The sequence below is a fragment of the Gymnoscopelus braueri genome (assembly GCF_963280865.1).
Source record: "Gymnoscopelus braueri genome assembly, chromosome: 20".
NCBI lineage: Eukaryota > Metazoa > Chordata > Actinopteri > Myctophiformes > Myctophidae > Gymnoscopelus > Gymnoscopelus braueri.
The window spans coordinates 2682045-2697219 of record NC_137622.1 but is presented as its reverse complement, the minus strand read 5'-3'; the positions used below and the strand labels follow the sequence as shown (position 1 = coordinate 2697219).

At 41.4% G+C, this 15175-nt stretch overlaps 1 protein-coding gene across 3 annotated transcripts; it reads right to left on the bottom strand.

Moving 5' to 3' along the window:
- Positions 1 to 108: 108 nt before the first annotated feature.
- Positions 109 to 14407, bottom strand: LOC308076011 (heterogeneous nuclear ribonucleoprotein H-like). Of its 3 annotated transcripts, none has more exons than XM_080416067.1 (11): positions 14287 to 14407; positions 12370 to 12468; positions 11921 to 12076; positions 11122 to 11265; positions 9977 to 10115; positions 8783 to 8994; positions 3750 to 3862; positions 2999 to 3134; positions 2841 to 2915; positions 2133 to 2226; positions 109 to 1626 (listed from the first exon to the last, which is right to left on the bottom strand). In XM_080416067.1, the coding sequence occupies exons 2-11, from the start codon at positions 12449 to 12451 to the stop codon at positions 1623 to 1625; spliced, it is 1155 nt and encodes a 384-aa protein (XP_080272193.1). In that variant the 5' UTR covers positions 12452 to 12468; positions 14287 to 14407; the 3' UTR covers positions 109 to 1622. The 3 variants fall into 3 exon arrangements, with proteins under 3 accessions (XP_080272193.1, XP_080272191.1, XP_080272192.1); XM_080416065.1 differs by having other exon boundaries at positions 2137 to 2226; XM_080416066.1 differs by having other exon boundaries at positions 2137 to 2226; positions 8795 to 8994.
- Between the last annotated feature and the right edge of the window lie 768 nt (positions 14408 to 15175).

The following is a 15175-nucleotide window of genomic DNA, read 5'->3' as shown; positions in this document are numbered from 1 at the left end:
CCCAATCTGTATTGTGGGGAAAGCTTTCACTGAAAATAGCAGATTGACAAGCTTGCGATGCGTTGTGAGCTAGTGCAATCGGGCAATACAAAGTTGACTGTTTCTGAATTCTGCTCATATTTTATTGTTGAAAGACAGCCTCAGTCAGTGAAATGTAAAGGACTATAAAAGCATGAAGAGATGAAGTACTCGAGTCAGCTCAGCTGTTACCAGGTTGTACAGATTTCCCCGTTAGCTAGACATCATTCAGAAATTGGGTACATTATACTAAATTGTACACGACTGTAGAATGTTAACATAAGCCAAACTATTTTAGAATGTATAACCGAATTTTGTGTATAGTGACAAGTGCTACGAAGCCATTTTATTATTAAGTAACATGTTTCAGACACATTTTCTATCTAGACATTTGATAAAGAGATATTGAATTTATTCGAGTTTCCTGTCATTTGTCCCCCTCCCAAATATATATGTTCAACAGAAGTACATACGTATTCCAGAGCAGTTTATTCACTTTTGTGCACGAAAAATACAAAATGGTAATCGAAGCAGTAGAAACCTCCATGTGAACAAGATGTTTCAGTTCCTTTTTCTCCCCAATTTAATAATTGCCAATTCCCCCCGTATGTGTATGGTCCCCATCACTGCCTACCCTTCAGCGTCAAAACTTTTAATCCCTTATTCCAGTGGATCAGATTTGGGGTGTTAATACTATTTGATTAGTTAAACATTTCTTATTGACATGTTTGCCGAGATAATACTGTGATCACAGATCGGATATCAAAGTGATACCTTTGGGGTTTTGAACAAGCCAAAATCTGAATCTGATCCACTCGGATTAAGGACTCAACGTTTTGAACTGTTGCAGGAATGTGTCACGTGGAGATACATTTGCCCTTTATGCATCCCTCATAATGTAAAACCTGCAATATCCACATTCAGACCCTAAAAAGAAAACATGCTTAAACCATGTGAAGTCTCAAATGTACATTGTTTCAGTCCCCCAAAAAAAAAAAAAAAAGGGGTTAAACCGTTATGCAGAAAGTATGAAAACGAGGGAGAATCATCCAGAGATTTCAGACATATTTACAATATTCTGTTGTTCATGCACTCAAAAAACATTTTACTCTAAATGTAAAAGCTATCAACACAAGATAGTTATTCTCGGAACTGCCAGGTTGTCTGCAGAACAAAAACGAAACAAAAAAAACAGCACAACTTCCCCTGGTCATGAAACCGCAAGGACACAACTGTGTGTTGTGTGAGCAACCAAGGAAAAATACAGGAACAGAAACAGCACTTCGACTGCCAAAAACTCTTGTGTCACCAGACGCTCTTATTTCTTCATGAAGACCAGCCATTTAAAAAAATTACCAAAAAAAAAGACATCATTCTCGATGTTGATGACAACCAAACCCACCCCTGCCTATGTTTATTATGTGTGACGTACGTTTCAAGTCCAACCAGCAAAACGCTGAGTAAAAAAAATTAAAAAAAACACAGACTACAAAGAAAAACCAAAAGACTACACTCCCCATCCTCCACTGAGTCCATTCATAGAACTTCTACTTCCTCCTCCGCCTCCATTGCTGCCGTAGTAACTGCTCCCCATGCCGCCCTGGTTACCTAACAAGAGAGAGAATACACACCATAGGACCGAGGAGTTCACCAAGGAGCCGTGGACGGCAAGCGCACTCTTTGCACGTCTGTCTTTTCTAACAAACAATCCCTGCCCCACGTGTTTTGGAATGCCCTACATCATATTTATACATATAGCAGATTTATACTACAATACACCAAATGCGTTCCAAGGTTGTTCTCAAAGTGGCGTCCCCAGGGGTCCTAGGTGAGGTTCCAGCAAAATTTATTATAGCATCACAATAACTTTAACCACTTTATCCTTATTTTATACTTTGGCTGTTCAAAAATAGATCAAAGCTCAAAGCGTGAAAATGGAAGTTGTACAAGCTCACAGCGTGCGCTAGTGCATCTGCCATTTTTGGAAAATCTCTTCTGGGGGTCCCTGGCACATGGCACAAATGCATATCAATTTGCGGGTCCTTGACACGAAAAGGGTTTTAGAACCACTGCTTTAGATTGCTGTATGATCCTTGGTGGAGCAGAGATGATACTCACTATAGTCGCTGTAGCCTCCCATGCTGCCCTGGCTGCTGTATCCAGAGTATCCAGAATTCAGCCCACCTCCACTATAGGAGGACTGGTTACCTGGAGGCAGAGAAAAAGATCTACTTTAGTTTATTGTCACGTCACAGGTTGTAGTGTAAAGCGCCATAATTTGCTGTTTAGAAACTGCTACTACTGCAAAATGGAATGTCGCAGATTGAAAAAAATCTCTCTGGGCCACTCACACAACTACCCTGTGTGTCTACAAACAGTTGAACACGCGATCAGAAGGGATTTAGCGAGGTCTGTGGCGAGGTGGAAAAGTAAGTGAGCCGTCCATTCACTTGGCGAAACATGGTGTTTTTACGCTGGGCTGCAGGAGAGAGACTCCGCCCCGATCGGAATGTTTGTTGTCTGAGCGGCATGCAAGTATCGCCGGTGTGTTTATAAACGATTGGACTTGCTATCATAATGAAAAAAAATAAAAAAAACACAAAATCGCTGGCAGTGGGCAAACACAGCCAGAAATAAGTCTGGCAGAGAATGAGTTCAAATTAGACCCGAATTGGCTCTGTACTTGGACCGCTTTTTCCTCCTCTACACCAAATATATCAGATCCACAAGCTCAAGCTAGATCTGCCATTTTTGGCTAATATTTCCCCCCAGAATATGGATGCTGGGATTCAAGTAGTTAATATGGCCTCTGATGAACTCACCCATCATCTGATTGCTGTAAGCTCCATTACTGCCCCCTGCTGTTGAATTCAGGAACAGCTCCACATAGCGGTGCTCTGAAAGGCAGAGAAGCAGACTCTATGAGGACACAGCCCAGGGGTGGGTACAAGCAACCTCTGCATTTAAAAAGGAAACTCACGCATGTTGGCCTTATCCTTAGACATGGCCGCCACTGCATCCTCGTGTGTGGCGAACTCCACGTCAGCCTCCCCGGTCACTCTGCCGTCTGGGCCGATCTCGATGTGAACACGTACCGGGTTCAGTGGCGAGAAGAACTGAGGAACATTGAGAGAGGGTGAAGACAATATTATGAGCCATCCTGCACACACACACACACACAATACAATTAATTAGGTTTCAATGACCCAGCATATTTGCAGTTGTTCAGATAAGGAATATACTTTAACATTCTAACTTTACACTTTATTATCTCCGCCAGGCTCAAGGCAAAGGGGGAGTTTATGTTTTTGCCCCAATGTTTGGCCAGGGCTAATCTCGCAAACCGAGTGAGTGATCAGCGTCAAATGTCTTTTGCACACTGCCAGAAGGACAAGGGATGTTCCTTCATATTGTGTATATTTTTTGCAATATTTACAATTTTACATCCATCTTCCATCTATAAATTCACAAAACCCGACCGACTGAAAGGCCTCAAACTTGGCGAGTGTCCCATATGACCACGGGGTGGCAGAGCCGAAGGAGCAACTTGGTCGGACCAACGGTTTACGAGAAGTGCATAACCGCAAATTTCTCTCATTATAAATTAGGCAACCAATGTTTCCTTGCATAGTTTGATTTGGGAACATCTCAATATCAATTTTTTCTAGTTCTTCATTCAAATATATCAGTGATATTTGAGCGCATGGTAATGTAACAGCAGTGACTCTTACATTGTAGATGTCCGTCTCCGAGGCTCTGTAAGGCAGACCTCTCATGTGCACACAGTGACCGGTCGTGGTCTGGAAGGAGGAGCCACTGTCTCCGTATCTCCCATCAGACACACCTGCACACAAACACACACACATACAACATAGTAGCGATTACCATTAGGGGTGTAACTGGTGCAACTTGATAATTTAATAAAATATTATCAATTAATAATCAATCCCTATTTTGGGAATGTCATTTGTCATGAACTGGCTCACATCATGACAAAAAGGGAGACGACACACAGGATTAAACTTAACGTTCTTTTATTTATAGCTAAAAAAGGTGCATAAAGTATGAGATGTGAATAATCAGTGATATCAGTAGTGTAAAAGGTGTATGGATGTATGAGCATGTATGAGCATGTATTGTATGTGCGGATGCAAAAGCAACTGAAACCAAACCAAACAAATCCAAGCACTGCTGCCTGTGTGGGAGAGAGAGAGAGAATGATCTCAGCCAGCCTGCTTTTATACCCAAGGGAATGATTGGGACCAGGTGTGTCTCATTCCCAGGACACACCCCAGCAGGCTGGCCCTCTCCTCCTACACAGGGATAGAGAATACCATTAGAATCACAGCCACCACTACACACATATTAGGATGGGTCATCACACCCCCCCCCATAAGACAGGAGACCAACCAGGTACTCCGTAACATTTAATTCAACTTTACAGTTCTCCTCAATCATACTAATACCTGACCCATCCATCCAACCACCCACTCACCCCCTCAGTCACCTGTAGAAACAGTATTAAGAGTGATAAGTGACAGTGTAATTAGATGGATACTGGCACAAAAATATAGGTTAACTGTATTTGGCAGTTTTACATTTTCAACAGCACAGCCTTATCTGACCAAATAACTTTACCTTGACTTCAGAATATCAGTAAAAGGTACCACAACAGCACAACCTACTTGGTCTACGGCAATCTTCCATGCGTGGTAAAGGGAACGACTCAGGTTTTGTAACACTGTTGACTTTTAAGTCTGTGTAAGGTCGAAAAGTGGGCTTTTTAACCAAAAGACACACAGAGTCCCAACTGCAATTTGAAGGTTCTGCCAAATTGGTATCTAGCATGTACCTAACCTCCTTATCCAGTTGAGCTCGTGTTTCATCTCCAATATCAATATCGTGCTCTATCAGATGTGTCTGTGATGGTGTGTTTGAAAATAGCAAAGGACAGCTATTAACCATAGAAACCAACTCCTTCCTTTTTGTCTCCTCCAAATTTCCAAGTACTTTGGGTAAAGCTTTTAGTGCCTCAGAGCTGTTTACCCGTACTTGTAACACATTCTCATCTGCCGGCCAATCTCCCCCTCCATTAACCTCCCCCGCCGAAGAACCGCCCACCGTGCCTGTGCACAATGAAGGCTCAACGTAAGGGACGTCACCGGAGCTTTGGGACGCCGACACACGAGAACCGTATGGTTTCACCAGATTCACATGACACAGCCTAGACTTTCCTTTAGGCCACACTTTATCCCCTGCCAAATCATTACCAAGGATTATGTCAACCCCTTCTACTGGTAACTCAGGACGCACTCCTACCACCACCTCCCCACTAACCAACCCACAGACTATGGTCATTCTATGGAGGGGTACGGGAATGATCTGCATACCCATACCTCGCATTAAAATGCAATCGCCCGTCTCTGAAACTGAGGACAATGGAATTACACCCTGACGGATAAACGTATGTAATGCACCTGTATCTCTCAAGATGTTAACTCTAACTGCCTTTTTACCAGGCAGTGCTACATAACCCTCTGAAAGAAATGCTGAATACTCAGCCTTAGAGTCACACCCAGTGGGACACCTGATGTCCGAAACACCTTCTGTTTTAACAATTAGCTGCGGTGAGGGAATTTGTGCAGCCAAAGCGGCCGGTTTGATTGGTGCCCCACTTAACATCTTCTCTCTAGCTTTGAGAGCAAAACACTCCTTTTTCCAATGCCCACTTTGATGGCAAAAATGACAATTAGGGTCATCCTGTTTCCCTGAACTATGTTCAACTTTGGAAAAACTTGAATCCCCCTGCCCCCCAAACCGTTTTTCCGTACGCACTGGACCACCGGTCTGATGCGTGTAGTCACCACCAACTACCTTTTTGTGTGTTAAACAGTATTCATCCGCCAAGATGGCTGCTTCTTGGGGTGTTTTAACTTTTCTCTCAGTTATATAGGTAGCGATATTAGCGGGTACACAGTTTTTTAATTGTTCCAGCGTTAGCAAATCACAAAGCTCTTTGAAACTTTTAACCTCTGACGCTACACACCATCGGTTAAACTGGACCAACATCTCTCTCACAAATTCCACATACGTTTGATCTTCATTTCTCCTCCAATTCCTAAAACGTTGTCGATAAGCTTCTGGTACCAATTCAAATGCCCGCAACACTGTACTTTTAACCACTTCATATTTTTGACTGTCTGTTACTGTTAAAGAAGCATAGGCCTCCTGGGCCTTACCTGTGAGAACACATTGGAGTAGTAGAGTGCGCTCACTATCAGACCAGCCCCTGGCGTCTGCCACACGCTCAAACAGGGAAAAGAACAAATCCGGATCACTCTCTGCAAACTTGGGAAGTAATTTCAAGTTAGACCCAACATTAAATTGCTTCGTTTCATGAACACTCAATTTGAATTTCTCCTGCTCCAATTCCAACTTTAGCAATTCAGTCTTTTGTTTCATCCTTTCAATTTCTTTCTCGTGTTCAAGTTTAATTTCAAGCAATTCCTTTTGCTGTTCAAAGCTTAACTGCATAGAAGAAAATGAAAACGTTTTACCAACTTCTACCTCATCGTCCGATAGGACCTCCTCCTCTGGTAACACGGCCTGTGACACCAAGCTGTCCATCAGAAATATCTTGACCCTATACTTTAACCGCTTGTCACGGATCTCAATTTTGTAGTGTTCTGCTATTTTTAACAGTTGCTCTTTTGTGCATTTATCCAGTACATCCACAGAGGGAGCCTGAATAAACTCCTCGACCAAACTCATTTTGTCCTTAAAAAAAAACTAAACATGCAAAGGTTTCAACCAAAAAGTGGAAAAATACCCCGGAGCCCAACTCCCCTATCTAACCTGCCTACCACAAACTGACTCACTCGCTCAACCCTAGTCTTCAGTGGCCCTCCCGAGTCCCCCATTCCGACAAGGCATCTCAGTGGTACCACCCCATCCCATCTTTTGTGGAACACAGTCTAAACCTTAAAAAAAAAACAGTGATTCCCATATGGAGAACCACTGTTGAAATCTACCGGGAGTTGGAACCCCAAAGACTAAACCACTCACAAAATCCAAAAACCTGCACGTAAAAAAAAAAAAAGTGTTCCTACTGCTCTCTCCCCCCCAACCAAAATACAAAACCTATGTGTCTCTCCCAAAACAATGTTCAAACTAAGAACAAAAGCGAACAAGCAAAGCCTAAGTTTACCAAATGAATTGTGTGATATCAAACATAAGTTGTATATTATCACTAATTTAGGCTAAAAAGTGACGAGCCCCCATCTTGTCATGAACTGGCTCACATCATGACAAAAAGGGAGACGACACACAGGATTAAACTTAACGTTCTTTTATTTATAGCTAAAAAAGGTGCATAAAGTATGAGATGTGAATAATCAGTGATATCAGTAGTGTAAAAGGTGTATGGATGTATGAGCATGTATGAGCATGTATTGTATGTGCGGATGCAAAAGCAACTGAAACCAAACCAAACAAATCCAAGCACTGCTGCCTGTGTGGGAGAGAGAGAGAGAATGATCTCAGCCAGCCTGCTTTTATACCCAAGGGAATGATTGGGACCAGGTGTGTCTCATTCCCAGGACACACCCCAGCAGGCTGGCCCTCTCCTCCTACACAGGGATAGAGAATACCATTAGAATCACAGCCACCACTACACACATATTAGGATGGGTCATCACACATTATAGGCAAAGATTTTCAAAAACGTCTCTAAAATAGTGAACATAGCAGATCTTCAAAGCTACGTGACGATAGAATAATCGCTAAGAAAATAATCTATAGTTTCAGTACTTCCCCTAAATATTATCATTGAGGATTTATGAGAGCCCTCATGTCATCCAGACCGTTACGTAGTGTTTGTACATGAGGCACTGCAGCAAGTGCGTATACAAGCCCGAGTACCTCTGAATCATTCCCTTCCCCACCCTTATTTTCCAGACATTTCTACACGAGCACAACAAACGTTAAGAACGCTGTAAATCCAGACCAATCAAATCATTACTAAATTTGTAAATGTTATTCGACATGCTCAAATTGTGAAAAGGTACAGAGCGGGATTTTTTTTATTTCAATCTTTTGTTCTTGCAGCCCATAACCTTCAGCTAAGGAGCCGCTTCTGTAGCCTTACTCCAAGCTCCTCAGGAAGGATCCCCTGTCCTCGAAAACGGGCTCACAACACGAGCCGGAGGACAGTGGAACGAGGACACGAGGAGACATAAAATTGAGTGATGATTTTTTTTTTTTGTCTCAGCACTGGATGCCAAAATTAAAATAAAAATAAAATTGGCATTGCTTATTATTTATGATGGGACACAGTAGACCCAAGACTGGAGCGAGGGCAGAGAGGGGGGTTACATGTAACACAGGCCTCTGAACTAGAATTGAACCACGGATGTTGCACTTAACATGCCGCTTATCCACTGGAACGCGCCAAAGTTTGTGTGAATCTCACACTTGATAGCAAAGTACTTCTTTGATTCTCTCAAGCGTGGTCCACCTACCAAGATTATTATTATATAACTAAAACTAATGAAATAATGAAAATTAACAAAACATTTTAGTTAACTGAAATAAAAATAATGGTTGAGCCCGCGGCTTTACCATAACGAAAAAAACGTAGTGTGTTTACAAAACAAACTAAAATCCTACAGAAATTTAGGTTTTTAAAAAAAGTGAGCTTTTAGAGCCGCAAATCCACTTGATAAAAAAGGCTAAATGAAAAAAAAAAATTCTAAACTTTAACAACCTTGCCACCCACCTCCTCCGCCTCCATATCCGCCTCGGCGCATCCTGTCATAGGACCCCCCTCGGCCGCCGCCGCCCATCATGTTGTAGCCACCACCACGCCCTCCAGAGGGGCGGTCATAGGGGCCGGGTCTCTGCATGCCCATGGGCTTCCTCTGGGGCTCGTAGTGGGTCCGCACCTCAGCGCGGCTGCTCTTGAAGATCTCAATGTACCTGAGAGCATACAGACGCCACAGTGAACACTCCCAGAAGATGGCGTTTGCTTCAATAAATTATAAAATTGGGGACATTCAGAAAGATACTGTCATGGTGTGGCCCATAGGTAGTAATAATTAAAGTATTTTAAAAACAAAAAAGGTTGCAATTGTGATAAATTGTTTTAACATTTAAAAGGAGACCCAAAAAAATAAACAAGAGACCACATCAGAACTAAAAGGGGTCTTGAACGACTTACAAGACTTTTCTTTATGGTTACCCGTTACTGATTGATGATATACGTCTGATTGACTTGAATGTACTGCAATAGAGCATCATCCTGTGTCCCTGCCATGACAGCCATTGACGAGGTTCTAGAGTAACAGAGAGGGCTCCTGCAGGCCCTTCTGCAACAGTCTAAAGTTTTACCTGTGTGACAGTGGGCTCCAGTTCCTCTGAGTGTACAGCGGCCCTCTTTAATTGAACACCTGGGAATACTCCTTTCCCATTTGTCAACCTAGACTGACATTTAGTGCTGAGGCACCATTCATTCTAGACTCTAAAATGTTATAAATACACCAAACATTGGTCAAACCGTTTTATTTTTTTTGTGGAATGGTGCCAAACCACTAATTCTCCCATTGTGTCATTGTGAGAGTAGTTTGGTCTAAAAATGGCAGTGAGGCTATGTGTTTGTTTACCGGTATCACAAATGTGTTTGAGTTATGCCTGACTTATACTTGGTTGCGCATCGTGTCGCGCATCGGAAATAGACGAACTACGCACTCACAACGCGCTGCATTGCCTTCTGACCTTGTAGATCTGCTACATCTGATGCATGACACCGGCATGCGACTAGTATAAATCAGGCGTAAACCGATATGCATACTATATATACTGTCAGTGATATATGTTTTGTTGCAGATGTTGAAGGTGCACACCAATAAGAAAAATCAACGTTTCCAGCCATCCAACCAACCAACCAACCAACCATCCCCACCTGTGCCCTATTCTTTCCTTGTGTTTCTTTAGAGCCTTTTCAGCTATATCCTGTGAAGCAAACTGCACGAAGGCCTCCCCCGTACTCCTCCCCTGGATGTCCACCGGCAATGTTATCCCATTTGGCACGATTTCCAACCCTTCAACCCAAGGACAGATAACCCCAAGCAGGGGACATATTAAATCACATGCCCAATCACAGAGAGAGGTTACTTTCTCTAAAGAGAGAGAGAGAGATAGATATATATAGAAAACTTATGGAGAGAAGAACAAACTCTACATAACATCATCATTTACAAACCAGTTCAAAGTGTTTACCAGTGAGCTGCCATTTGGACGACTTTATTTTGCTGTGTTCTCTAGGGGGGCGTACAGTAAGAGAGATGGGAGGAGAGGAAAGTATATGAAAAAGAGAGTGCCATTATGAGACGTCGGGCTAGAGTTGGTGTGTTGATGAACAGAAGAGAGCAAGGAACCCCACCCCGGTGAGTGACATGAGTTAACATTATCGTCTTCACCCATTGTGCTCTGGTCTAAAGACGATTAGAATTGCACTGCCATAGTGCATTCTTTTAAATTACTTTCTTATTGCAGGGGCATGTGGAAATGGGGGTTAAAAATATATACAGTATATATAAAAAAAAAAAAAGCTACATTATAAAACGTATTACTAGACTCAGTTTTAAATGTTAAAATTACCTAAATTAAAGAAAACAATGTGATGGAATGTCTGGGACCAAGTATGGTTATGAAGTGGAAAGAATGGGGGTGTTTGAATTCTAGCTTCCTGCTCTGAGCAAAAGAAAAGAAAAAGAAAAAAATACACAAAACTGGCATCCATAAACTTTTCTTCATTTTAGACTTAACCAGCTTCCTTTTCCTGTGTCCTTTGCTCGCCATCACTGACCCAAAAATATAACTTTAATGAGCCCTTCCCTTCCTTATTTAATTAAGGTCAGAGTTCAGATGACGGCATTTTTCTTTCCAGCATAACTGATCTTTTTCCTTTTACTGCACAACTTTCTCAGTGGCCACGAGAGGAAGGAAGCAAGAAAAGGAAGGCGGAGAAAAATTGTCATCGTCGAAAAAAATGAAAAAAAGAAAAGACCTCAACCACGTCCTACAATAAGAGTGACCTGTTCGTACCTGAGAAGAACTGCACGATCTCCTCCTTGCTGCAGCCGAATGGAAGACCTCTGAGGCGAACCAGGCCGTCTCCTGCCGTCTCCGGACAGTTGGGACCGGTGTGCTTCATCACCCAGTCCATCTCAACGTTGTTGGATTTGAAAACTAGATCAGGAGATGTACAACAGTCACTCACAGGCTTTATGCAGGTAACCAAGATGGACGCTAGACTTTTTTTTTTATGCCACTAAGACTTAAAATGTAACCACTTGAACCCTAGAATCCATATTCTAGAAAGGACATTGACCGTCGTCGGCTAATTTTGGTGAAGAAATGTATGTAGAAATTATAAAGAACATGGCTGTCGTTTTGGATTGATTTGAACATTTGAACTAAATATACAGCACAGGGTTTAAGTGGTTAAGATCAATCCATAACAACAATTATTAAAATTATTAAATACAACGCAAGAAAAATCGATCCTAAATCTTATTTTACCCGTCTGTGGCTTTTTTTAAGACCTTTGAAGCATGCATTTGAGACTTTTTAACCCATCTAGACCGGGAACCCCTATATGTAACTATACCTTTCAATCCGGGAAACCCTTTTGGGGTCGTTGTTGCCATGTACAGTATATAGCTATATACATTTTTCTTTTATAAATATTTGAAGTTTTCCAGAAAACTTAGGTCAGGATTTAGAAGGCGTTTTTAGAACCGGCCTCGGGTCTAAATGGGTTAAAGGGAAACTTTAAAGCGAGAATTGTGACGCATAAGGGGCCGTTTGTGTGATTTGCTAATAAAAGGGCGGCTCTACTCACCCTCCACGTATCGGTGACCCATGGTTTCCCTGTCCTTCTTCACGGCAATCTTTGTGTCTTCCTCGGTCTCCATCTCGACAAATGCCTCTCCGCTGGGCCGCCCCTCTCGCGTGTAGGTAAAATGTATAGCGGTGCCATTGCTGGCGACTTTGCAATCTGTGTGTTTGAAGGAAAGGGTTATTTATTAGAGAGGTCCAGATCAGGTCTGAACACTTTAAATAATAATAATAATAATTTAAAAAAAAAAAATATATATATATATATATATATATATATATATATATATATATATATACACACAAAGATTTTCACAAACGTTTTTTTTTTCTCCAAAAATAGCAGATATACAAGCTCATAGCGCGGCACAGAGTGCCGCGCTATGAGCTTGTATATCTGCTATTTTTGAATAGCCCAAAGACATCTTAAAATGCGTTCCCGGATTAATTTACCTGAGAAGAACCTCTGCACTTCGTCTACTGAGCAGGACCAAGGAAGACCCCTGATGCGAATCACATTTCCTTCATCAGACATGATTAGTCACTGCGATCCTTTGGAGAAGGAAAACAAAAAAGTACACACAAGATAAGATTTACTGGTGAACGTCAAATGTTTGACAAATAAGCAGTGAATCCTGATGTTCGGTCCTGTGAGATTCTTTCTTCAGAGAGCTGGTGGGTGCACTGTACACATCTAACTCCCAACTCCATAACTTGGACCTGCTTTTTACTGTGTCTTAAGATATTGGTAACCTGTAGGGGTGGAATTTAAAGTACCATTTTGTTACTGTAATCACACAGCTTGCAAGTGTGGTGTAAGGCAGGAATTAGCCGTTCTGCTGTTAAGGCATGATCAGTATATATTCTTTGAATACCAGTTCCTTTATAAGTTGTCTAATGAACAGTTTATGGTAATGAGAAGTAACCGTTTCAGTTTCAGATAAATCTTCACAAAAATAGTTATAATACTTAAACCTTTAGTAGTATCAGACGCAAATGATCTTACTTCCCCTTGAGTAACCCACCTATCCAAGTGGACGGAGTAGCAGAATTGTTGATATAGTATAACATTTATAATATATTTGTTCTCCTTCCAACCCTGATAAAAGTTGATTTGACCAAATAATAAACCACTGTTTCTCAACGTCGGGTATGTGGACCACAAGGGGTCCAAATGGACCCTTACAGAGTTTAATTAACACTGATGATTTTACAGGGTAGATTGGGGTTTGATTGATTGATGTACTTTATTTAGTAAGACATGAGAACATCAGTACAATGGAAGTACAAATTCACAATACAAGGTCTACTAAACTGGAAGACTCATTAAGCACTGAGCTTGTTTAAGATGAGATCCCCATGCACACAAATCATGATGAAAATGGCCTGCCAGGTCATTGTTGACCTGGCATCCTATAGTGTGTATAGTTTCACTTTCAATAGATTATAGATTTTTGGGATATTCTACTATTAGATACTGTTAATACTGATGATAGGTTCTTGTATTACCTATGATCCTAGATTACTATTTCTATGCATTTGATGCATTACCTCGTGTTGTCCTTGCTTACAGTAAATCGCTTTGGATTAAGAGAGTCTGCTAAATGCCTAAATTGTAAATGCTCCAAATGAAGAAGAAAGTATCAAATTGGCGTCTGTGGCCTGGCGACGAGTGGTGATGCACATATCGGTAAAACTGGGGGGGGGGGGGGTTCGAAATTCAAAAGGTTGTGAATCACTGGTTTATTAAATAAACCAATGTAAGGGTTGCATTGTATCCCATAACCTATGTTATGGCTACATTGAAGCCTTGGATCAAGATCATAGATTTATTTTATAGAGTCTGACTTTCATACATGATAGATATGCAAATATAAAAATCTATTAAAATACATCTATGATAGTCTTGAGCCAAGGCTAGCAACTCTGGGCCTTCAACAGAACGGCCGGGGAGCTCATTCACAAAACGCGGCCGCTCTGAGACCGCCTGCTTCCTTCCTAGTTCCTACTATGACCTGTGGTTCAGCTGATCTCCTCAGACAATATCTCATATTTCAGAAGCCTTGACTGGCATTTTTGGAGTTTTATATAGTTTACATTTGATAAACCGATCGTATGAAATCGTTTGAACACCGATCGCAGACACGCGCACAAGACCTGCATCCAGAACAAAGCGGCCTGTGCGCCATATTATTAGCATTAGCTTCACGTTAGTATAAGATGGAGTCAACGCCAGGCGTACCGGCCGGCCTGCGTATGAAATTAATTCAAAATTGCAATCAATGAATCAATCAAAATACAAAAACATACACCGATCGATCTTATTCCGTTACAAAAAAACACCCAATATGTGAATTATTATAACCTTACCTGATAATTATTAAACGAAGACGTATCGTTTTTTGGTATGAACCAGTTTTGCGTTCCGCCGATAGATAGTTACTGTCCTGCTGCTGCTCACGATTTGGTTGCCAGTTAACGCTCAGTGTTGCCATGTCCGCTTATTATAAGCTACTTTGGGCTTGTTTTTCAGTCAAGTTGCTTGTAAATATTGGTGGTTGTGGTTTTTGGGACTTGTTTCTAAAGTGCAGTTGCTTATGTAGGCTTGTTTCCAAAAACAAAAAATATTATTTAAACCAATGGGTATTTTCAAATGGGTCTGGGTTTAAAGTGCTTTTGGGCTTGTTTTCCTACACCTGGTTGCTTATTTCTCTCGCAAAATGTGGCAACGCTGACTTACAACAGTCCAATCACGAAGGGCTTTAACGCCACTTAATGTTTCTACCAACACATACACAGCCATGACCATTTCTTAAAACACTGCTGTATGTAATTTTCTTATACATATATTTGTTTATGTTTGAAATAAAACGACGTTTGATATTGGGGGGGGGGGGGGCGGGGGGGTGAGGGTGAGGGGGTGAGTAAACCCTGTCTAATCAAATTTCTCCTACCCCCCCCCCCCCTCCTTCATTTTCCTCTTTTGTATATATATATATTATTTTTTTCTCTCGTCATACCAGTAACCTGAAAGCTGATTGTATGACATTCTGTATAGTAGTGTGTATATCTGCCTGCCTCTTATATTTCATCATGATTTGTGTGCATGGGGTTCTCATCTTAAACAAGCTTAGTGCTTAATGAGGGTTTCCAGTTTAGTAGACCTTGTATTGTGAATTTGTACTTCCATGTACTGTTATGTACTGTCATGTACTATTCTCATGTCTTTCTAAATAAACTACATCAATCAATCAAAAAT

What these genes read in the sequence shown, in the direction of transcription:
- LOC308076011 (XM_080416065.1), bottom strand. Translation starts at nt 12,451, where the DNA reads ATGTCTGATGAAGGAAATGTGATTCGCATCAGGGGTCTTCCTTGGTCC. An exon ending in GGGTCACCGATACGTGGAGG is followed by an intron (nt 11,266 to 11,920) that starts GTGAGTAGAGCC and finishes CTCCTGATCTAG; the next exon opens with TTTTCAAATCCAACAACGTT. An exon ending in GGGAGGCTACAGCGACTATA is followed by an intron (nt 1,627 to 2,136) that starts GTGAGTATCATC and finishes CTCTCTTGTTAG; the next exon opens with GTAACCAGGGCGGCATGGGG.